Here is a 24,301-nt window from a genome sequence, read left to right as displayed (position 1 = left end):
CAACTACCCATTATCCTAACAATATTCCACCCCTGTGGCCACTTTCCCCCAGGTGAGCTCTGCTTTTATTCCTGACTTACATTGCTGTCTTTAATTTCCTCTCTGCTTTCGAGCAGTCAGTAAACAGAAAGTATAGCGCGGCTTTGACCTCCTCTTGCTGTTGCAAAGGGGCTTTTGGTGAGTGAGTGAGTGAGTGTGTGTGTGTGTGTGTGTGTGTGTGTGTGTGTACACAAACAGTAAATATATGAAAAAATAACATTTAAAAGATGACATAAATAGCTTTATTTGGAAATAATAAATCATTCTCGACTACCGCAGTGATTTTGTACGGGAAGGCATCTACATAGATAAAATATAAAAAAGGATCTTTTCTAATGGGAACCATAATCGCTGTGACTACTCTTCTGAAGTGATTTGGGGGGGCGAAATTAGGTAGAAATACGCTGGTTGATTAGCATGACATCATTGAATTCATATAATACAATCAATCCAGACTGAAGTGTATGACAATGGCTGCATGTTGTCTAAATTTCAGGTTGTGGTTGACTAGCGGGGCCAGCTTGTTTGATAAATTGATCAGACCTTTATTTCACGGGCACTAGCAACAAACTCTGTGTATCCAAGAACAATTAAATCTGTGTAAATTACGTTGGATCAGACACAGACTCCTGTTGTAGATTAGCGTTAAGTTTCCGGCGTCGCGGCTCCGAACCGTAACGTTAGATGGGACGGACGGAACCCCTTGTTTCTGTAGGCTAACTATATTAGCTTTAGCCTATGGTTGTTACTTATCCACACTGTCTGTTTTTTAAGGTACTGTCCAAAGTGCCAGCAGCACCGAGAGGCCTCCAAGCAACTGCTGCTGTGGCGTCTGCCCAACGTTTTGATTATTCAGCTCAAACGCTTCTCCTTCAGGAGCTTCATCTGGAGGGATAAGATCAATGACATGGTTGACTTTCCTGTCAGGTAAACTCACAGTATAGAGCTGAATTTTCACCACATATCAATCTGCAGCACACCACTTATTTTAATTTGCTTTAATATTAAAAGACAAATTATAACAAGCAAAAAAATGTTTTTGGGGAGTTTAAATGCAGTACTTGGAGAACCATGTTCCCACATTTTCACTTTTAATAATCCTCTTCTAATAATCCTCTCCTCTAGGAATCTGGATCTAAGTAAGTTCTGTATTGGCCAGAAGGATGAGATGCAACAACCCCCTATCTATGATTTATATGCAGTCATCAACCACTATGGAGGGATGATAGGAGGCCACTACACGGCGTATGCTCGCCTGCCAAGTGACAAGAACAGTCAGCGCAGTGATGTTGGTGAGTGGGCAGTCAATGAGCTTTATTCCCATCTTTATAGAACTGTAAGTAGGTCTTACAATTTTTCCATTCTCCCTATTTTGTCTTGTTGTTGTCTACCACCCTGTTGTCGAACTCGCTTCCCTTACCCTCCTGCTCTACCCATTCATACTGTCCCGCAGGCTGGCGTCTGTTTGATGACAGTACCGTGACAATGGTGGAGGAGAGTCAGGTGGTGACGCGCTACGCCTATGTCCTGTTCTACCGACGACGGAACTCACCCGTGGAGAGGCCCCCGCGCTTCCTCAGGCCTGTAGGAGCAGAGTCTCCCTCTGCCACAGGAGCTACTGCGAGCCAGGTGAGGGCGCCAGAACACTAAGAGACAGAGGATCACGCCAATAGAAGGGGTTTTCATACGCGGTTGCCAAGGTTAAGCTTTCATCAAAGGTTTTAATATCCTTTGGCTTATTCACATTTTACACCATATTTGTGTTAGTCTTTAAATTGACCTTATATTTACTTTAATTTTCAGAATATTACTCTGTACATACATCTTGTTCTGCATGTAACTTTTCTGGTGACCTGAATTCAATAAAAGCAACACTAACTCTTTCAAATGTCAGTAAGTGTGGCAGTGTAGTACAGGGTTAAATGGAGGGTGTATAAATGGATTAGCTTCGGGTGAAGAGTTTGGTGGAAATACCCTAACTGCATAGTTTAAGCAATGCAAGTACTGCCCACCTGTGAAAATGGAGGTAAAATAGTTTGCAAATGCATGCCATTGCATTGAGGCTGTCCCATGTGTTTATTCTACATGATATAGAATCAGATTGTGCCTGCTAACTTAAAGCATTATTCCAAACTTTTAACTTTCCCAGGAATTGTGCATTATAATCAGATGACTTGTATATCTGAATGCAAAAACTCCAAAGTGTTCAAATTCACCTTCCATGGCTTTTGGGAAACTGATTAATGTGTCAGCCACTAATCATGAATTGGCAGTATTTGGCAAGTTTCTTTTCATATAGTCTTGAACAGAGCTCTTGCTGACAGGTGCCTCGTAACAAAAAGATCCTTCCATTTATTTACTGTAGATCCAATGAAGTGCACTGCTTTAACTTATTAGAATGTACAGATTTATGTTCAGTTGATGAGGTTGAGAGGGAGAGCTGTGAATGGTCTTCAATATTTGCACATTTAAGTCACATACGTTCAGTTCACTTGGGTTAAATTACAGAGCATGATCTCTTTCACTCTTGGGTGTCTCCACTGTCTCGCTTCTGACTCTCTGAAGATGCACTTTAATTTCTGTATCCAGATGAGATCTTCTCTACAGAAATTAAACAATTACAGTGTTCTGTTTATACAGTTTGCTTTTATCACACAGGTTGTCAGGTGTAACCTCAGTGTTTTCCACACATAGACTGATTTGTGGCAGCGCGCCACGCAATCAACAAATTGCGTTTTGTTATTTTTTACGCTGTTTAAAACACATTTTATCAGCTGCATTTCCTTTCCCTGCTCTCCTCCATCTCTCTGTCACTCTGCACACACGCATACACAGCCCCACCCCTCCGTGCAGCGTCTGTCTCCATAAAAGCAGTGTTGCCAACTTGGCGACTTTTCAGACCGCCTTCGCGATTTTTTTTTCACAAATGTGGCAACTCTCTTTAGAAAAGACAGCAACTTTTTGTTGCCGGTATTGTCCAGCGAGCACAAGAGGTATTTCTCTCCTGTGGCTGCCGAAACAGTCACCTTTCTGAATCTGTTTTGTGAGGAGCAGGAGAGCAGCCCCTCGCCTGCCCACGTGCGTAGACAGGTAGAAAGGGGAGGAGGGACAGTGGGACGCAACGGGAGAAAGGCACAGCTGAGCCGGCCTGGCCCTGGGCAAGCCACCCCTCTTTGAGAGGTCTTAATTGATCTTTTTGTAGATTTTAATTTTTACTTCAAAGATAGGCTACTTAATAATTATAAGGTAAAATAACGATTGCGGATTGACGTCACACATGAGTGTATGATGTTGTCATTTCTCCCCCCCACGCCACAAATTGCTTTCTAATCTGTGGGAAACACTGAACCTTGTGATGCTGATAAGGACTTGAGACTGTATGTGATCTTATGGGATAAATGGTTCTCCTGTTAAACTATACATTCACAAAGACAAAACGTTTTCTCCAACTTTTTTTGCCCTGCTTTTATAATCGTATTAACTTTAATGTCAGTTTTGCAGTGAACTTAAACCATACGCCTTAAAGAAACACGCTGACTTATTGGGACTTTAGCTTATTCACCGTATCCCCCAGAGTTAGATAAGTCCATACATACCCTTCTCATCTCTGTGCATGTTGGCACTCTCTCTGGCGCACCCACCACTAGCCTAGCTTACCACAGATGCTGGAGGTAACCAGCTCCAACTAGCCTACTGCTCCCAATAAGTGACAAAATAACGCCAACATGTTCCTCCAGCATCTGTTCTAAGTTAGGCTAGCGGTGGATGCACTAGACAGTTACGACACGCATGGTGATGAGAAGATTATGTATGGGCTTATCTAACTCTGGAGGATACTGTGAATAAGCTAAAGTCCCAATAAGTTAGTGTTTCTTTAACTTTTTTTCTGATATGTACCGTGTTGGATTGGCAGAAAAGGGTTTCAGGAAAAAATGTAAGATGCTCTTGTGCTTTCTTTAACAGTCTTTACATGCAAATATCCTCCGTACTTTACCCATCTGGTTTTTGAAAAACAAGCCTCTTGAACTGTCCCAATTTGTCCCTAGACGTCATTAGCTTGTTTCAAACCAGTGTAATTCTGAAACTGTGGGGTAGACCAGCTAAATGTACCAACATGTAATCATAGTATTTGTTAGACAACGCCTTTTCCCAGAAGCTGACACCGGTTTCCGCCAATCGCAGGCCTCTCTATTATGGCGGGAACTGGAGGAAGAAGAGGAGGGGCTCAACAAAGGCCCCCGCGGACTGCTCCGCTCTGCGCGGCAGAGGCGACAAGTGTTGAGGAACGGAGATGAGGAAGACGAAGACAGAACTGAAGGATCTGTGCGCCGGCACCGCAGGCAGAGGATGTCGGACCATCCCGATGATGACTGTGTGCGCTATTTTGTTTTGGGCACTCTGGCAGCCGTGTTTGCTCTGTTCGTCAATTTGGTCTATCCTCTGCTTTACAAATCCAGCTGGACCTGATCAGTGGCTCGATGGTGACTTGATTTTGGTCGGGGCATTCAGAAATATGAATGTTGGTTAGATAGGAATCTTTGGAAGTTTTAATACATAACCACTACTCTTGTGAAAGAACCCAGTAAGTCATCCTTCCATTGGCCTAGCTAGTAGAATGGTTCTTCCAACACTAGAGGAGTATGGATACCTTTACATGGCTCAACCCTTTAAAAAACTTTGGGCACTACTTCACACATTTAAAAAAAACACTGAGGTTAGGCTGTGTGATATGGTCAAGTCTTCCATCCCCACATAGGCCATTTCATATCGCGATACAGCATGTTTTGTGGTAATTCACTAAATAAACAGTATACATGAAATGTTAAATCCTCACAAATAAAAAGTACTTAGTATTTTCTTATTTCATTAAGAACTAGATGATGTTCAAGGATCAGAACGTAAAGCCTCGTCCAAATGACATAAATGTTGCTGCAACGCTGTTTGGCCGCCTGCCGGTCTTTTGTCATCGCGTTACAAACATAGAAAAATTATTTATGGTCACATTCATGTATCGTCTTCCCTATATACTGTATATTGTCAAATCAGCCAGCCCCAACTGAGGAGACAGCTAAAATATTCTTATTCGTCATCATACGCGAACATCGTAGTACAAGCTTCAGTAGACTGAGCGTATCAGCACAGTACCCGTCTCTACGCATTGTATTGGCCCTCGCTTCCAGTGCACGTGTACTTTTTAACAATTTTGCAGTTTTTTCGGGTCATATTTTGAAGATAGTTCTCAGATGGCGAGGTCTGACAGCCTGAATCACCTACACCTATATTAAATCATGGAATCATTCTTCAATTGCAGTTTGGCTAAAAAAAAAAATCCTAAATTATGGAGGTGTGGTTTTAAGCTCTGAAAAAAGCTTTTAAGTTAACCTTTAGTTCAGATTTATTTGACAAAGAAACTGTATAGTTGTAACGAGTGCTTATAACCTGATAAATGACAACACTCTAGTAGTAAACGAAACATGTTCTCGATCTCCAGATGAAGCCACTGATGAAGAGTCTTTTGTTTTTATTGCACTACACTCAAGAGAATGAGATCGCAAATTTCCTGCAGTACGAGGGCAAGAAGGAGTAGTATGTAAAAAGAGGCACTTCAACAGCAGCACTTTTCAAATGTTATATTGTAAAGCAAAAACAACTATTTTTGTGTGTATGACCAATTGCTGTTGCCTTTTTATGTCCTTAAATTGAACACTTACTGATTTATGGTATATCACTGTTTGCCTCCATCAGGTTTTTATTTAATATGTACTGCAGGTCATTAATATGTACTGCAGGTCATTCTAATTAGATTTTTTTTTTTCATGTTTTTTTTTTTTTACTGAAATCCCTGTCAAGGTCTGTTTTAGTTGCTTTTAATGTAATATTTTTTTTAAAGCCATAGCCAGGTGAGGATTTTAAACTCCCAGGATAAAATGTAGTAAGACAATGTGTTGCTCTGTCTGTGAGAAATTTACAGTCAATGCAGTGTTGTTACCACAACATTCAATTAGGAGCGTGCAATTGTTGATTAAGGAATTACCGTCCACCTCTGAATGTAATGGTTTTTAATGTGTTAACTCAGTTTTGAGTGGAAAGCAGTTGATTATGGACAGTTTTGGAGCTCTAAAACATTTCATTTCACATTATTTTAAAGTACTCAATTACTAGAAACAAAAAATACTTAAAAATCCCCAAGTGTCATTGTTTCTTTTATTATTTACTAATTTATAGCTTTATCATGAGCAGTTTAAAATGACTTCTTTAACACTTCCTGAAACTCCAAACTGTCCATAGATCATTTATTTACTCTGGCTGTGAGTTTTTGTGTGTGTGGGTCTCAGGGAAATCCAAGGCAGTGTAGAGTAACCTGTCTGCCTTAATTGCACAGCAAAGCTCAGAGCACCGTCAGACTGTGCATACTTGACTAGGATATATGCAAGCTGAAGTCTGTCTACTTTTAAAAGTCTCTTTAAGGTATAGCTTGTATTTAACATTCAGTACTTTGTGTATTAAGGGAAATCTCTAGGAACCCAACATAAACAGCAGTAGTATGATCAACAGATGTTAAACTCGTATCCAGACAGTTGAAGTTCAACTACGTTTTTTTTCTTCTTCCCCCAATCATTTAAATGCCGTTGGGTGTTTGTTTAGTTGACTGAATTTGAATGGACCAGAATGAAAGGGGACACTGTGTATGTGTCTAGTCTACTGTATGTTTGTTGGAAAGAATTCTCATGGACTTGGATTTTGTCCGGAAATGATTTAAGGTCTCGATCTTTGAATTACTGAGTTGTTGATATTTGCAAGCACTATTTAAAAGAAAGTCCTAACCTATTTTAATTTCCCTGCAATAATGTAGATACCTCCATCTAAATGCTGCTTCCCTAATATACAATGCATTGTACTCCTGGAAATAAAAATCTCCATACGTTTACAGTCTTCATCCTCATCATTTTCTCCAAACAGATAAAGCTGTCCCAGATAACTAAGCCAGCGAAATTTATCGTAAATCCTGGTTTATTTTACAGGCTTCTAGCCAGTCACTATTTGGGACAGAGCTGGATCCTGAAGGACCGCCCACGTTGACCCCAGAAGTTCCCTCTGACCTCTTCGCCAACTCGGGAGAGTGTGTAGCGCCATCCTACAGCAACATGGAGGAGGTGGACTAGTCATGGAGAGGACTGAAGGAAATCCAGATCAGAGCCTGGCGATCCATGGAAGTGGAAGCTAACCCCTCCGCTAAAGACCCATCGGTGCTCATTAATAACGCAGGCTTCTGGATCTGTGAAAGATCTTAAGGTGGTCTTTGTGGATTCAACTGCACTCAGTTGTGAAAGACTTTCATAGGCTGCATATAGACGTGTTCTAACTTGACACACACATCATTGATATACTCATATTAATATACGTACCCATTGATAAACACTTAACCCGCTGTATATGTAGTTATATCCATTCGGTGTATATAGTGACACAAACGCACAGAAGATAACACGGTTCTGTTATCTCTGAGCTCCTGTTAGCAGCCTGTTATAAACTGCTGCTGCAGGAATTCATCCTCAAACCCCTAACCGAGTTGAGTGGAGCGCCTTCCAGTTTTCCACACACCAAGGCACCTTGTTAACTGGTTTCAAGCTTAAGACCTCACTGCTGACCTTGACCAGACCTGTTAATCCCTGGCTAAAGCTATGGTCCTTTATTTGGGTACATTTGAGGGAGTTTGAGTAAAGATTGTTGTAATGTGTGTACGGTTTCTTCTTTTTTTGTATTGCCTGACTTGTGTTGTTTGTAGCAGGGTATTCTGTAAGTTAGATTGGAATTGTAGCAACAGATATCATGAAAAACCATGTGAGACGGGTGCTGACTTGCTACTTTTTTAATTATGGAGGGCACACACTTTTGTCTTTTGTTGCTTTATAAACTTTATTTGGCTTCTTTTGCTCTAGTGTATTTTTATTTTTTGTACTTGTTTAGATATTCAATCCTGTGGATGCAATTGTCAAAGGCTTCAGTATAAACTGAAATGTGCATGACTGCATGTTCAGCCTGTAACCTCAGCCCCTGTTACATACCCCCCCCCCTACAAACTTTTTCATTTCATTATTTCAGTTGTGCGTGAGTTGTCCAGTCTCCCCCCTCCTCTCCTTTGTAATAGACTGCGTATAAAAAGTGGGGATCATTAACAATGCTGCTGTGGATGCATATAAATGGTAATATAAATAAAACAATTTTGAGAACTGCTTACGTGAATTGATTTGTTCTTTTTTACCGATGGCTGTTACAAGATGCCGGCAATTTTTGTGGATCTTTTTATAGTTCTATATCTGGAAATAATAGTGGTCCTGTGAGCCAAAATTGTTGTCAAGTATCACACAGGTGTTCCAATTTCCAATTTTGTACCTGATGTGAGTTTTCCCCAGGCACCCCAGAATATCAATAAAGAAGCATGGAATACCCCCCTATAAATAAATTAAGAGTACAACATTCCTATTCAGTAAGGCATACATTAAAGTTTCATTTCCATACAGCATCAATAATTTTACTACACATCATTCCAAATATGTTTGTACAATGGAAAAAGAAATGTTCCTTTGTTTTGACCACAGAAATTCCAGAAGTATTTGGGATTTAGTGACAGAAACTTGCTTTACAAGACACCTTTGTTACTAATAGATAACTGAAATGTATTAAAACGTGTAAACATTCATAAGACAGAACTAGGTTATCTTCATTTGTAATGTATGTTTTGTTCCTAAACTCTGTTCGTGCTAATTGTGCCTGCTTGTTAATACTTTAACAATAATTCTCACTAGTTATTGAAGCTTTTGCTTTAATTTTCAACCTGACTCAAAACGATAGACAGTTAAACGTGTGGATATTAAATAAAATGTGGGAATGTCTGAAGTCCTACTGATACTAAAATGTTTAACAGCAACAGGAAGATGGCGCTCTCTCCACTGGCTGGTAGTACGCAACTACTGAGCACCAGAAGAAGAAAAGAGGAAGTACAGGTAAATAATGACACGGACGGCTGAGCCGGTTAGGGAGCACGTTTTAGTTGAATATTTTCAAACCAACTAACGTCAGTGGTAGCGCCCTAATGGCGGAGTTCGGTGTGAACAACGGTCGCAAAGCTGAAGAACATGAAGTGACAAACAGCGGAAATGCCCCTGAGCTTGTGAGTGGGACCGGTGACCCCGCGGTGACAGTCCCTCGGGACCTGGGGCCGTCAAATCGTGACCCGAGGAAAAAGTTAGTCCTCCACATCGACCTCAACAACACCATACTGGTGTCGGACACCATGATAGCTCAGGGGATAGAAGCTGCACTGGACCATTTCCTCTCGACTGTCACCTGGGGAAAGATTAGCAAAAAAGGTAAACTTGAAATAGTACTTGATAGTACCTTCGCGAATCCCACAAGGATGCTAGTACTTTGTGTTAGCCCAGTCAGCGAAGTCATTGTTCCTGTTGTGCCGAATTCAATCTTAAAATCTGTCAAAAAAGTCCTTCTTTTTTATTCGCCACTTGTATGTGCGTGTGTACATTCTTTCCTTTGTATTTTCTTTATTTTTGAATAGTTCATGTGTTCTATCCTATTTATTATTTCTTGTATATTCTGTGTGTTTGCTATGTGTCTTATATGTTGCTGTAGCAACTATCTAATCAAATCTAGCCTACTTTTTAGGGCTGGGCAATATGGAGAAAATCAAATATCACGATATTTTTGATAAAATACCTTCATATCGGTACCGCAACGATATTGTAGTGTTGACTTTTGGTGCTTTCACAAAAATATTTACACAATGAGGTTTTTGATAAATAATCATCAGTAATTTGGGGTAAAAGCAAATAATGGAACTGTTACAACAGTCTAGTTAGTATGTTCAGAAAAGGAGATCACTTATGCCAAATTACGATATTACAATCTCTAAAATCGAAGACAATATCTAGTCTCATATCTTGATATAAATATCAATAAATTGCCCCGCTCTACCTAATTTCTCTGAAATTATGAATGGCCTAAAGACTGTCAACCAACCAAAATTAGCCAAATGTAATTGAGGCTTTTAAAATGAAAATGCATTATTGGAATCGCACATATGCCGAATGGCAGGTTGTAAATAATATAACTTTTTTTAGTATGGTTTGGCAGAATAAGTTCTAGAGCCATTTATAGGAGAGTTTATCTGTTGGTTGGCTCATTTTCAAAGGCTCAGTTTTTTCTTCTATCATTGCTCTGTTTTTAGCGCGGATGTACTTGAAGTGATAATAATTCTTTAAGGTTCTCCAAAACATTGGCTTGTGTAGCCTACAGCTGCCTTAAAGTCATCAGAGACAATGGAGAGATGTAATCATGAATGTTGTTGACTATATTATCCTTGGCTGCACTACTGCATCTTCATTCTATAGCAAGAAATAATAGACTCCCTTGAGGCCTTCAGAACATACTCGGTATAATGCATACTGTAATAGCATCTTCCACTCATTGTTTGATGTTCAGTGTGTCGACATTTAATAACATTCCCAAAAACCTTGTTCTCCTCGCCTCTCTGCAGGAAAGTGGGAATGGCTGAGTGACTTGACCTCTCTGCTCCCGCCGTGCGATGATGCAGTTAGTTACCAATCTCATTTTGGAAAGATAGCAGGTTTCACCGCCGTTGCAGGGAGACGTTTCCGCGGGATTCTAGATGAACATCTGGAGCTGCTCCGCTGGCCTGAGGGCACCAAGGCAAGCATTGTATACAAGAGAATGTATAAGAAGGCCAGATGGTCTGTAGAAAGTTCTGTATAAACTGATTAAGCTCAATCTCCCTGACCTTGAGAATTTTTTTTTTCTTCAAAACGGGTACTTTCCCAATTAAAACTAAATTGCACATAAAGATCACCAGCTGCCATACTTCAGAGCTGACTGTATGAACTGAGAATTCATCCTCTGTTCAACAGTTAGTAATACCCAGCTGATGTGGTCAGTTGTTTTTTTTGTGTGAAATGAGACAAACCAGTCTGCTTAACCTGCAAAATCTATGGTGACGGATATACACCGGAGGTATACAGGTTGAGCAAATAGTTTGTACATTATGCAACTTGGTTGACTTTCTAGCAGCCTTTTAACTGCATCACAAACGTAAGGGGTATTTTCACATCTCCTCATAAACCATCGCTAATCATGGTTAGATTAGTTTAAAATGAGTAGTTCAATTGTAACAGGAAGCCCCCCCCCCCCCCCCCCAGTACATGTATAGCCACATACCCGCATACATACAAACATCCACATACATGTAAACTCAACTCATAAACTCACATACTGGCATATACACACACACACAGTGTAGATATACTGTACATGCATACACATACACTTAAAACTAATGGAAGCTATACTAGGTTAGAGAGAAGGGCAAAAAAAAGTAAATAAAGATTAAACTGAACTAAAATGGCAACAGCAATTCAGGAAAAGTCACGGTACACTATGGGCGACAACTTGATATGACTAGTCAGGCACATGAGGCGTGAAAAATAAATTCAAGCAAGCGGCCCTGCTGATAGGTGGTAAAGTGGCTGTGTACAAATAAGTACGATTTTGCAAAAGAAAAACCTGCACCAAAGCATAGAGCTACGTCCTCAAACTAATGACAGCCATTGTACACATCAGTTGTCATAGTTTTTATATATTACCTATATTACTTATATTGAGTTACATTGGGAAACCTGAGTCTATGCCATCCACAATCCGTGTCGTGCCTGGCTTGTACACGGTTGTGGCAACTCAAAGTGACTCGTTTTGTTAGTCGTTTTGTTCAGCCTGTTCAAAATTGGGATATACCTCAAAAAACTCTGCATCATTATTTTTTCTTATTTTAAAACAGATGCATTCAAATGCATGTTGACTTATCTGAAAAACGTTTCACTAAGAAATGTATCAAACAAATATCCACTGATAACACAGCCCCCAACCTCACAGGACCAGGCTCTGTAGCATCCTTGATCCCTGATAAAGTATGTGTTCCTGACTGCTCTTTGACTCCATTCCCTGCAGGGAGACAGAGAGCTGTGTGTAAAAGGGGAGGGTGGACAACTGTACCACTGGATCCTCCCCTCCTTCTTCCAGCTGCTCAAAGACCTGGTGCAGGAAGGAAGGGAGTTTGCCGTGATTTTCCGTTCGTTTGGAAGCGACCTACCTCGCGTGCTGAGCGCTGTCTCCAGAGCGCTGAATGAAGGCGCCCACCCGCTGTTCCCCGATCTGCCCGATCTTAAGGTGAAATAGAAAAAAAGTGAGACATTCACTGGTTTACAATGTTTTGAGTTAAAGTAGAAGTTCGCCCCAAATGACCACAACATATTTGTGCCTGGCGGATAGTTTGGGATTAATTCAGCAGGGTAAGGTAATGTCTGGTTTACTGCACAGTCAGAGTGGACTATACAGCAGCACTTCCTAACACTTCCTGCAAGTACAAACATGTTTTATGTACTTTCCAAAACAGAGTTACTAAGTGCTTCAAAGCTCTAAAGAAAGACATTAAAAGGCGAGTAATCATCAATAAAATGCGTTTTAGAATAAATAGATTATGTGATGAGATTTACACATTTTTAACAAATTCACATAATATCCTAAAACAAGTTTGCATACATTAGGGTTAGGCAAAGTGCCTATGGTGATTTTAAATGGTTGGCCTGTTTTGTCTTTTTCTAGAGCCTGTACTGAGAGATGCCTTGCCCCTAATAAACACCATTTACGGCAGCCACATAGAGGACGGCGATAGAATTGAAAGATACTTGAAGCAGAACAGAAAGCAGCTTTAAAGCTTTTTCTTTTAACTCTAAATACCGCATTGTAATCACTAGCAAGAAAAAGTATTAGTCCGTTCAGATGCTTCTGTTTGTTCTCAAAGTTTAGTTATAATTAGGTCAGGGAACTGTGAACATTACACCTAGAGAGCCTTACAGTACCTGTCACATTGCCCATGGGTAAAAATGTGCTGCAAATCTGCAAAGAACCCATAATTACCATGAACTTTGTTTTGTTCGCTTTAACAACCATGTCATATTGGCTACTGTAGGCTTGAAGGTATTCAAGTTCTTCTTTTTTTAAGAAAACATTTTTGGCTTTTATTACCCTAGTTAGGTAGTTATTCCAGAGAGCTAGATCTGGAGCAGTGGTTCCCAACCAGGGTACTTTGTACCCCATGGGGTACTTCTGCCGACACCGTCATGTGGACAGATTGTAGGACAGCTCGACAGTTTAAAATGCAGCAAAAGGCAAAGCAGCAGGGAGCCCTGGGCTGGACTCCAATCCGGGCGCAGTAAGGACCCTAAACATACCGTACCGCCGTACAAAATAACAATGTCCACTTTTAAATAAGGACTAGGATTGAACATTTGGAACACACCGGGAACAGGGCTGGGGGCTACCTCAGACCAAAAAGTTTGGGAACCCCCAAGCTAGAGAATAACAGCAAAGGTGGGAGAGAAAAGGGATGAGAAGATGACACGCAGCAAGGATTTCAATGATTTTCCGAATTGATTCCACTTTACTAGGTCCCCTATCGATTTTATTCAATATTATATTCAATATCAATTAGGTTAGGAACATTTCAGTAACAATACCACTGTAGCTTGGATTTGAAAGGGATACTACAATTGTCCAAGTTTCCCCTCTAACCTGGTGCAGTAAAGTAAAGTACTTTGAACTGAGTGGTACCAGAGAGTTGATTGGGGTATATGATCTCAACGCTAGATGGAGAAAACCCTACACATTGGACCCTTAAGTGGAACGTCATGCCAGAGGGTATTTTTGTTTTTCAACTGCTACAACAACAACTCCAGAACAATTGATCACTTTACTGCTGTTTAATAGTTTATGATCATCTGTAAACATTCCCTATTTATTATAAAACTACAGAATGGCAGAGTTGTCTTGTTATGTCGCTGGCACAGACATAACTGTAATCTTAATGCTGATAGCCCATTTCATTTAGGTCAAGTCTGTCAGACCTCATGTACTAATAACAAAATCAGAAGAGGTTCGTTTTGATTTGATGCTCTCCACATAAAGTTCTGAGCGTCTCTCCCTCTTTATTTCTCTCTCTGACTCTGGCTCTTCTTGTCGCTCTCGGCTCAGTTAAATGTGAATACGACACTAGGCAAGATCCGCTGCAGCAGGAGGGGAATCGTCGTGAGCCGTGCCAAGGAAAGCATTTCCTCTCGTGATGGAGAAAGAGGCCTGTACCAGTACTTCAGCTCAGTCCAGGGCCTTGGGGGCTTTCAGGACCACTACGACTGGTATGCATAGCATTCTTCAAGCCACCAGTTTTTGCGGCCTCCGTACTTTCATCTGTATTTTTACAAAAATCTTCCTGTGTCTGTTTGTTGCTCAGGTGGGCAAGTAACACCTTCTCCATCCGTGGGGGGAAGCCGCTGTGGGTCGACCCGTTTGACCAACACGTTCAGCACATCTTCATAGACGACCACATACGGCAGGACGACGAGCACACCATCGTTCATCCCAAGGTACTCCTTTTACATCGGGACATCAGCATGAATACAACAACCTCTATCTGCAACCATACGCATTGTAACTGCACTCACAGCTTCAATTGGCTTATACTTAAAACAAATTCAAGGGCAATTTTTAGTTTTCCTTATTTTCTTTCCATTTTGGAAACGGTTGAGCTTTTGAAGTAGAGTCAGGATCTAAGAGACGGATAAGGAGAGAAGGATGATAACGTGCTTCAGTAACACTGCTGTGTCACTTTCTTTCATGTTCCGATGACTAAAATCTCAGCACTTTGTTATATAACCATTGAGTCAATGGTATTGACCTGCAGCTCCAAGAAACCTTCATACATATAGTATGTGGTCATTTTGTTAGACTACCTGGAGTGGACTGTTTCTTTCTTGTCATCTAAAGCAGTTTTTTAAGTGGCTAAATGTGACTTTGTGACTATTGCAGCGGCCTCTTTGGACCGTAGCGGTAGTGTTTTTACTCCATCCGCCGTTTGTGGATGGACGTAGGCAGTGAGAGCACACTGTCTACCCCTCAGCGAGACTTGTGGCAGGAGATTTTAGCAGCGATGATGAAATCTAAAACAGCCACATATCAGGTCATGATCCCTCGTTAGGAAGAGACACGTTGCCGCTTTTATCATCACACTGGCTCTGTGTATAATGAGCCAGAACTGCAACTTGGTCAGTAATGAGTGAACATCGTATCTTCAAGGGTTTATGATCTGCCCACCTTCTCTCGTTGCTGGGGTGATTATGCATTAAACTCGTTTTTTCTGTAGAAAATGTAACAGTACGGTTTTTTGACAATGCTGTTTAAATTGTTCTGGTGTTTTATAGTTTTTTAACACCAGAGCAATCAACTAGAGGTGCAATGATTAATTGATTAGTTGTCAACTTTTAAATTAATTGCCAACTATTTTGAAAGTCAATTAATTTCTTTGAGTCCTTTTAATTAAAAAAGGAAAACAAATCTCTGATTCTAGCTCCTTAAATGCAAATATTTTCTTTCTTTCTTTTCATCAGTCCTCTGTGACGATAAACCGAATATCTTTGAGTTGTGAACAGAACGAGACCTTTGAATACCTTCATCTTGGGCTTTTGAAAACACGGATTGACATTTTTCCCAATTTACTGACATTTTCCAGTCCAAATAGACCAATCGAGTAATCGAGAAATTAATCCACACATTAATCGACTATGAAAATAATCCTTGGTTGTAGCCCCACACTACAGTGAACTGCAGGAGCAAGAGGTTTTTGCATCCATTTGAAGTTATTTTTTTTCCTCGTCACATACTGTAAACAGCAGTGCAAACACAATTAGATAAAACTGCATTTATCAAGTCCTTTTTGGTATGTGCGATATTGGACTAGAAAGAAGCTGTGCTTGTATCAAATTATCTGGAAGGCTTGCATGTTGCAAACAGCTCACAGTCAGTATTTGGACATAGATCTACTTATTTGTTCCGCTTGTCCTTTATTCCCCTTCCATGACGTTATGGAAATCAGGGTTCAGAATGTAGTCTGTATTTTATGTCTCTATCTTTAGTCTACAGGTCTACTGATACTGTTTTTTTCAGGGCCCATACCGATTATTATTATTCAACGAAACCAATAACCCACTTTTGGAACCAATATTAATTTACAGTGAAAATGAAAATCTTTATGTCAAAATTAGTATTTTAGAATGTTACAAAATCCAACACAATCCCTAATTTATTCATTTATTCAGTGAGTGCCGCTAACCATATATTTCATGTAAAAGTCCGTTTTGACAGCAGACATTTTGACGTGTGTTGGCAGGAAAAGCACAGGCGTTTTAACGACATTAACGATGGCTCCTATGCTGCTCCAAGTGTCCAGCAAACCGTGACAGTGAGCCAGTGGCCAGGACCCTGAAACCCGAAGCAGCTAAATGGAATTCAGCCAGCAATCATTTCATTATTTAGACCTGTGCTTTTCCAACCGTGACACGTCAAATTGTCTTCTGTGAAAACATTTGGAATTACCCTTAAAGTTAAGCTTTTAGGTTCTTTGTACAAAGTTCCAAGTCCTATTTTTAGAGGGAAGACTTCTTTAACTTGTATTAATCATCCGGTGTGTCTAAGGTTAACTAGTCTGTGATTGGCAGACCTCTCTCCACAGCGCTGCAGAGTAAGGTTGGCTACACCAAAGATACGTTCTTGGATAAGAGAAAAACGATATTTGCTCTTATCAGTACATCGCTGTGTTATTTGTCGATAACAAATCCCTGCCAATTGGTCTCCAAAAAAAAAGTCCCAATTAGATAGTAAATGTAAACATATTCTTTGTCATTCCAGAAAAGAACCAAGCAGGTTGCCTCGTTGCACGATCCAAGTTTTCTTCAAATCTCGCTATTTCCAGCGTACGGCTTGCTAGTCGAGTTAGACAATGGCAACACAACGTGAGCCAACATGCATTCACTACAATGTTTGGCAGTTTTAATTACATTTAGACTATTTTGTGTGTGCATATGTATCCCGTCAGGGAGTTGCTTACGCTATCGTTTCTACAGATGATGTATTTTCTAGATAAAGTAGCTTCCACTGAATTTGTTTGCTGGTTTAGAACTCCAGAAAGCTAACCTGACTCTCTACCCCCCCCCCCCCACCTCCCTCTTTTGGTGTGTGTTTGTGTGTGTGTGTGTGTGTGTGTGTGTGTGTGTGTGTGTGTGTGTGTGTGTGCTTGTGTGTGTCTCTCTCTCTCTCTCTCTGTGTGTGTGTCTGTCTCGGTGTGTGTGTGTGTGTCTCTCTCTCCCTCTGTCTGTGTATGTGTGTGTTTCAGGTTTTCCTGGGCCCAGGTGGCACTGACACTCGTACAGCCTGCACCGCTGAGCTTTATGACATCACACTGGTCCAGACCGACCTCCTTAGGGCCATTTCTCACCCAAGCTACTTCACTCAGCGCGTCCACATCTGTCTGGAAAACTACGAGAGGAATCTCCAGCAGGGGGCAGGCTAGAACTCGGCTCAACTGTATGTCTGTCTCTGTGACAACCTCCAGTGTAGTGTGCCATTAACCCAGACACTAGGGCACAGACTGGGGATGCAGATGCGCTAGACTGTAGTTATGGCTATTAAACACAAAGGTTGGTGACTTATTGAAGAACGGGAGTTCATCAAACCATGAATGGAAGAGGTTTAAATAAGGGTTAGGGTTACAGGAATAAATACGCAGATAAGGAAAGATCACAGTTACTGAAGATGGCAGCTAGATAAGTAGGAATTAAATTCAATCTGTTAGTACCATGCACACTTTATCTACTCCAGGAGAGAGGTGCAAGGATGTCAGCTTATACAGAGAATAATTCACAAATAGATTGTACTGTCTGCTGTCCTAAGGTGATCCGCCACAAAAGATTAAGCACTAAAGTGGCCAGGCAAGAATCCTTTGTCGCATCGAAGGCTCTGTTACTGATCACGCCACTGGATAATTGCCCTGACTCTTGGAAATTTGTGTCGGCCAGCATAATTGGGGTCAGATACGGTGATAAAACCCTTCAAGTGTTGCGTTATTTGTCTAGCGAGTAGTATCCCCCGGGGTTTTGCTCCTTCGTTTGTTATCCTCATTGTGTGACTCTCATTTAGCTTCTCTTGAAGAACGTTTTAACTTCCTTTGTTAAACATTGTCGGCATTGTTTACATTCACTCACAACTGAAAGTTCATACTTGAATATGTGCAGAACGTAATACACTTTATATTATATATAAATATTATATTTATATACACATTATGAAGGCATTGCATTAGAGTATGACTTAAATGATCAGGTAAATAATTTTTATATATATATATATATATTTTTGGATGGGAAAGTGAGTGACACATTGAATATATATATATATATATATATATATATATATATATATATATATATATATATATATATATATATATATATATATATATATGTATATATATATAAGTTAAGGTATTAGGATTCATTTTATTTTATTAAAACTTTCAGGGAGATATTTAATTCCTATATTTTCTTATGTCAAAACTAAGAGAGACAGCTGAATGCGAACCGTATCAAAATTGTAAAGGAAAAATAGTCAAATGCTGCATTATATTATTTATTTATTTTATTAACAGTGGAGTGATGACACCAGTGCTGAACCATTTCACTATATATCGAGCACTGTTGCAAAGACAAAGCCGGAACCTGGGAGCTTGGTTGGTCGTTAAAATAATACAGGCTCAGAGTTTCAGTGTGCAAACACAATATGAAAACACCTCTATCAAATTAGGTCATACAACTCACAGTAGGTTTATCAGATCATCACAACACTATGTTAATCTCTGAATTACAACTGATGTGTTTTAAAGCTTTAATACGTATCTTGGTGATATTAATGAACATCCGTTACATTCAAGCCATTGCCAAATGAGTTGCTACAAAGCTAATTAAGACTATCCTCTATCCTAACTCTCTGTATTTCTCAGTGTGACTATGTTCAGAAGATTGTGGTATCCGGTAACTTTCCTGCACAGAATGTGAAGAAAGCGTGAAGATAGTCACCTTTTCCACCTTGGCTACTAGCAACTGCGTGGAGGAGAGCGGGGGGGCAGTGTGGGGTCGCGGAAGGCTTGCATCATGTGGATGCGGCGACAGTTTTGTTGTCATTACTTAGAATTCCTCATGGGGGCGTCAGAAACTACGCTCTATAGGTTTAAAGTAAAATGATCTTGTGACATAATTATGTCAGACACTTACTAATGCTCATCAACACAGTCTGCACTAATCATTTCCTTAAAGGGAAAGTTCAGGTTTTTTAAAGTGTGGTTTACCGTACTTATCCATAGTCCGTGTATTAGATGGCAGTCGGCACTCCCCCAGATCGGAGATGCAGGCAGGAGTCCCGGCACAGAAGCTAAGCCATTAACTGCTGTGGATGGGGCAAGCAGCTAAACACATTTTTGCCGGCAAAATAAAGGACCATCTATTAAAAAAACACAAACAAAGCCCTTCTAGGATGTGAGTTTTGCACACTGAAACTCACCCAGGTAAACTGGGGCGTACTCAATTTTAAAGACTTTAATTCTGAACTCATTCACATCATCGTGAATACTGGTGCTGGCATGCTTGAAAGATGTCATTATTTTTTCATATTTCTGATGTTAAATATATCTATTTGGTTTTAAATAAACCGGTATGTTTGGTGTTACTGCATGCACGCAGCATAAGATGAGTGTTGGTGTATTATATTAGAGATTCAAGTTCAATGGATCTCACCCTGTTTGCTGACCCCATGAAGACTGTCAGATTATGATCACTAGCATGAAAATGGTTAAGAACACGCGGCGTCATCACAGACCTTCAGCCACAGCCCATGTATAAAGCACTGGTAGTTTAATTAAAAAGAGTACATCAAGTGGTAAGTAAATGCTTTGATACGCTTTAATGAAAATTAAAAACATCTGTAAATACTTTTCTTCCTGGAATTTCAAAGCAAGTGTTTAACACAAATGCATTTATCAGCAATTTATCAGCTCCTGCAGCTCCCTGGAGTTAATTCAAAGGGAGATGATGAGGGAAATGCTTGTTAGATGGAATGTTTCTTCTTTGTAGTTTGGATTTGGATTAGAAATGCAAAAGAGGGCTTGACAGAAGTGTTTGAAGTCCGGTTTTAACCAGTAATTGTATGTTTACACTCCTAAAGCATATGTGTAATTAACTGCATCATAATGGTGGAGTTCAGACCTATTAAGCTCTGACCCAGGCGGATTTGGATTGACAGTGGCCCTGCTGGCAATTGACTGAACATTTAATGATTTACCTACAAAACCGCTGTCAACAGTGTCAGCCAAGATGACTAGGATGGGTTCTAAAAGATAGAATAGTTCTTTTGTGGAACTATAATATAAAACTGTATAAAAAAAAGGGAACCAGTGCACATAAATTGATCTAGCATGTAGGGCATCCTGTATGTCAAGTGCAACCATTAGTTATCTGCATCTTGTTTTCTCTACTGAAAGGACCCCATAGAGGGCATTTACATTACATCACATTTTCTCCTCTATAAGTAAATCCTATTTAGGGCACTTGTGTCACGTTTTCTCACCCAGACTCTCTATGGTAGACCGAAGGCTCTCCTATAGTGTGTTCTCCTCTGCCGAATAAATGTCAAATCAATCTGAACATCAAAACTAACAAAGATTTTTTTCAGGTCTTATGATTGGAGTTGGTCGGAGTGTCATTTAAAAAAAAAAAATCTATAATAGTTTTGCTGGTGTTTAAGACAGATATGGTAATAATAATGGATCAAAGCGATGTGGAATTGCATTTATTTTTGAATACTTTTTTTTTAACCTAGGGAAAACACCGGCTCGGATCTATACAGTTTTAAGTTTTAGATAAGTTTTATTTATCATTAATTTCTATTTAGTCAATTTATTGAAAAATACAATCCCATATTAAAACTGTTCCTTAAGTGTCAAACATGTTGTATTTTATGAAACCACTACGCTGCAATGGAAGGGCTCTTGTGCCGTTTAAAGTGACTGCGTTGCATGTTTTTTTGGTGTAGTATGTGGGAATTCCTGATGGTTGCCTCAATCCACGCGAGGGCAGCAGCGCAGCTTCCGGAGCACACTCCCCTTTAGAGGCAGCGTCTTTCCCGTCAGGTGAGTCTGGAGTTACCTGATGCTGCGCTACGCTGCGGGATGCTGGAAACTAGCGACCCAAAAGCAGAGCTGGGTGCATTTACATCTACGTTCGAGTTTTAAGGGGAGATGATGAGTCCGTTGTTGTCACTTCAGGGTGGTGGAGGGTCGGCTGTTTCGGGAATACATCAGTGCGCATTGGAGAGCGAGTGAGGGGAGGAGACGAGGGGAGAGGAAGGGGTGGGGAGGGGGGGTTGCTGAGTCAGTGGAAGGAGCGCGAAGGTAACGTCGGTGCTTGTTTGGCTGGATTCTGTAACTGAACAGGAACACGACAGGACCGCTGTCCACATGCCGTGTCCGAACATTTACGCGGAGCTATGCAGGCGAGCGCCGACGCACCGCTGACTGCGCGTGCCGTGCACCCACCGGACAAAAAGGTAAGGACTGCGGTCACCAAAACTTTCCTCTTTATTTAATACCCCCACACACAGGCACCCCTGTGGACTTTTTGAAGCTGCTATAGGAAGACTTTAGCATCACAAGGTCGACGCAGCATGCAGAGCGCTTCGCCCTCCGCGCACATGGGCTCTGTTGGCCGAGATGGTCTCGTTGTTTATGGGCGTTGGGAGCTACAAATGGACATCAAATCTGTATTAACAGGTGTGGATGCTCATTACTAATTTTGCCCAAATTTGATAACGCTGTTGTTAAAGCGATAAAATGGTGGACGATGGAGGATCAAGCATTAAATATCGCCAGGAATCAGTTTGGACATGTCGACTATAATGCAAGCGAGGTTAAGTATTTGCAGGACTCCAGTTATAATCTAGTACATCTCAATCATCAGTTGATAAGTGGTGGCCTGATCCAAGTTTGGATGGCAAATGATATCTGCTGCAGGGACTGCGTAGGATTTGGTAAAGTGATGCCCCTGTGTTGTGTCAGTGGAGTTGGAGCAACGCGTGCGTGCTCTTTGGTGCTGCTTCAGGGATTTAGTGAGGAGTTTGAAGGGCAAATCCATCCAGCTGTTTAGTGGGATGGTCTTTTCTGGACAAGCAGGACCATCCGCTGCGCTGCCCAACATCTGGATGCGGCTGCGAGCCACTGGCAGAGAGTCCTTATTCTGTTTTTTTGGAGCAACCTGAACTTTCTGATGTCTCTTTTACTGAGTCAAGTCTTGAGCTAGAGAGAGTCCTGCTACTCAGTCCTCTTCGTCCACTTGGGACTGAAGTCTCTAACATTATCCCTCCATCCTCACTTTCTGTTAAGAGCAGCATCCTACAGTATACAGCTCTCCCTACTCTTGCTGCTGTCAGCTCTGCTAAAGAGGTGGTTTTGTTCCTTAGTACCTTCCACCACTCCCCCCTCCTCTCCCTCTTGTGCTACTTTTCCCATCTGACCTGCAAGGATTGCTCCTAATTTGGTGTGAGTTCATTTGCATAATGAGGATTACAGCTGACATGCAACGTCTGGGCCTGTCTTGCTGGATCCAGTAGAGAAGCGTAATGCTGTGGCAGATCTCATTGTGCCAGCAAAATGCCACCCTCAATCAGGACTCACCAGGAAGGCTGCTCTGGCACACGGGGCCCTGCCTCTTTGCCATCATCAGAGCGCAAGCAGTGAGGGACACTGACAAATGGACTGTCTGGGTGTAAAGTTATTCATGTATGAAATTAGCGATTGATGATGATGTAGTTTGCACAATGGTGGTTGGTTAGGTGGGTTAGAAACCGCTAAATTAAAATGCATGACTTTTTTTGTTCTTCAAACAATAAGCAGAGCAAATTGATTTTCTTTATCCATTTATAGTTTTAATTAGCATCAGTTCTGTCCAGAGGAGGAACACATTTCTTCATGTCAGGGGATTTTTTTTCTTTTTCTTCGCTGCATAAAAAATTGAGCCACCCACTTCACAGCTAAATTTATACTAAAGTTCAAACCACGGGTCAGAGCCCGCATGAGGACAGAGTCCTAAAGCTAGTGAGTCTCTACATGGAAAAAAAACAAATGTGTTTTTGACAAAGCTGTTTCCCAGGGCCCTCCATCCATCTTTGTCCGCTTATCGGGTCGCAGGGGCAGCAGCTCCAGCAGGGGACCCCAAATTTCTCTTTCCCTAGCCACATTAGCCAGCTCTGACTGGGGGATCCTGAGGCTATCCCAGGCCACGTTGGAGATATAATCCCTCCACCTAGTCGTGGGTTTTCACCGAGGCCTCGTCCCAGCTGGACGTGCCTGGAACATCTCCATAGGGAGGCATCCTTACCAGATGCCCGAACCACCTCATCTGCCCAGGGCGACTTAATGCATTTCACATCTGTTCTATCTGACATGCTTGATTTCTTGGCTTCTTGTTAAACTTTTCTGTCATCTGATCATTCCATGGTGGTATAGTGAAATTGTGGCAATTATCCTTACATTTCCTGTTATTTGTTATGTTTGTGATCTAGGAATTGAATCTTGTCCTTCTGTTGAACTCACATTAATTTGTGCAGGATAAAAGCATCACCTGAAAACAGTTCATGGAAGCCTGGGGCCTCATCAGCCATGCATAAGAGTTCTGTGCATAAACCATGCATACGCTAATTTCTAGATAGAACTTGATTTGTCAATTTCTGTGTCGGCCTGTTTCATGCCATCTATGGTTCTGCTGAGCTCTTGTGACTCCACATAGATTCAGGAAATCTGGTGATGACATCCACTTTGAACTGTTACGTTTTGGTGCCATACACTTTAATTGATTTAACTAAGCGATGTGCATTTCTGTTGTGCTAAAGAACTTCTAGAACAATGCAACAATTACAACAAATGTATAATCTTTGACTAACCCTGAAATGGATGTTTGATTTATCTAGTCCAAGTCTTTCTTTCACCATCACATAACATCTGTCATTAGTTTTTTAGCTGTTCCCATTTTGTACCTTCATTTATTACTCTTTTAGCCACTTGAATTAGTGTCAAGTAAACCAGTTTGCTTTAGCTTTATTTTAATTTACTGTGGTTGTCTATAGCAATGCCACTTTAATACCATAGCAACAAGCTTGGCAAAATCCACAATGTATGCACACCGCAAGGAGACACACGCTGTGTAACCACACTCACTTGTGATAACTAACTGAGACTTATGTATATAACATC

General features: G+C 40.9%; 3 protein-coding genes across 8 annotated transcripts in view; all 3 read left to right on the top strand.

Annotated features, from left to right (window-relative positions):
* The window catches only part of usp19 (ubiquitin specific peptidase 19), a 27,125-nt gene extending 18,848 nt beyond the window's left edge, over window positions 1-8,277 (top strand). For 4 of the 6 annotated variants that reach the window (XM_034876040.1, XM_034876043.1, XM_034876042.1 and 1 more), the window contains 4 exons: window positions 814-966; window positions 1,165-1,331; window positions 1,493-1,668; window positions 4,222-6,965. In XM_034876040.1, coding sequence (XP_034731931.1) covers window positions 814-966; window positions 1,165-1,331; window positions 1,493-1,668; window positions 4,222-4,506 — 781 coding nt within the window. In that variant the 3' untranslated portion in view covers window positions 4,507-6,965. Of the gene's footprint in view, window positions 1-813; window positions 967-1,164; window positions 1,332-1,492; window positions 1,669-4,221; window positions 6,966-7,061 lie in introns of those variants that run through there. The other 2 variants (XM_034876045.1, XM_034876044.1) reach the window with 1 other exon arrangement.
* Window positions 8,278-9,016: 739 nt separating this feature from the next.
* si:dkey-32e6.3 lies at window positions 9,017-18,329 on the top strand. The gene is made up of 6 exons (XM_034876046.1): window positions 9,017-9,410; window positions 10,592-10,764; window positions 12,073-12,291; window positions 14,155-14,315; window positions 14,411-14,543; window positions 17,345-18,329. The coding sequence occupies exons 1-6, from the start codon at window positions 9,134-9,136 to the stop codon at window positions 17,519-17,521; spliced, it is 1,140 nt and encodes a 379-aa protein (XP_034731937.1). The 5' UTR covers window positions 9,017-9,133; the 3' UTR covers window positions 17,522-18,329.
* A 3,102-nt stretch (window positions 18,330-21,431) lies between these two features.
* LOC117947878 (kelch domain-containing protein 8B-like) overlaps window positions 21,432-24,301 on the top strand; it is a 136,768-nt gene continuing 133,898 nt past the window's right edge. Inside the window, exon 1 of the mRNA XM_034877230.1 lies at window positions 21,432-21,603. The gene's annotated coding sequence lies outside the window, so the exon portion shown is untranslated. The remainder of the gene's footprint in view (window positions 21,604-24,301) is intronic.

The sequence above is a fragment of the Etheostoma cragini genome, chromosome 7 (assembly GCF_013103735.1).
Source record: "Etheostoma cragini isolate CJK2018 chromosome 7, CSU_Ecrag_1.0, whole genome shotgun sequence".
Taxonomy (NCBI): domain Eukaryota; kingdom Metazoa; phylum Chordata; class Actinopteri; order Perciformes; family Percidae; genus Etheostoma; species Etheostoma cragini.
Note: the sequence above shows the minus strand (reverse complement) of the source record. Positions and strands in the feature narration are given on the sequence as shown.

What these genes read in the sequence shown, in the direction of transcription:
- si:dkey-32e6.3 (XM_034876046.1), top strand. Translation starts at nt 9,134, where the DNA reads ATGGCGGAGTTCGGTGTGAACAACGGTCGCAAAGCTGAAGAACATGAA. An exon ending in TTTCAGGACCACTACGACTG is followed by an intron (nt 14,316 to 14,410) that starts GTATGCATAGCA and finishes TTTGTTGCTCAG; the next exon opens with GTGGGCAAGTAACACCTTCT. An exon ending in ACACCATCGTTCATCCCAAG is followed by an intron (nt 14,544 to 17,344) that starts GTACTCCTTTTA and finishes TGTGTGTTTCAG; the next exon opens with GTTTTCCTGGGCCCAGGTGG.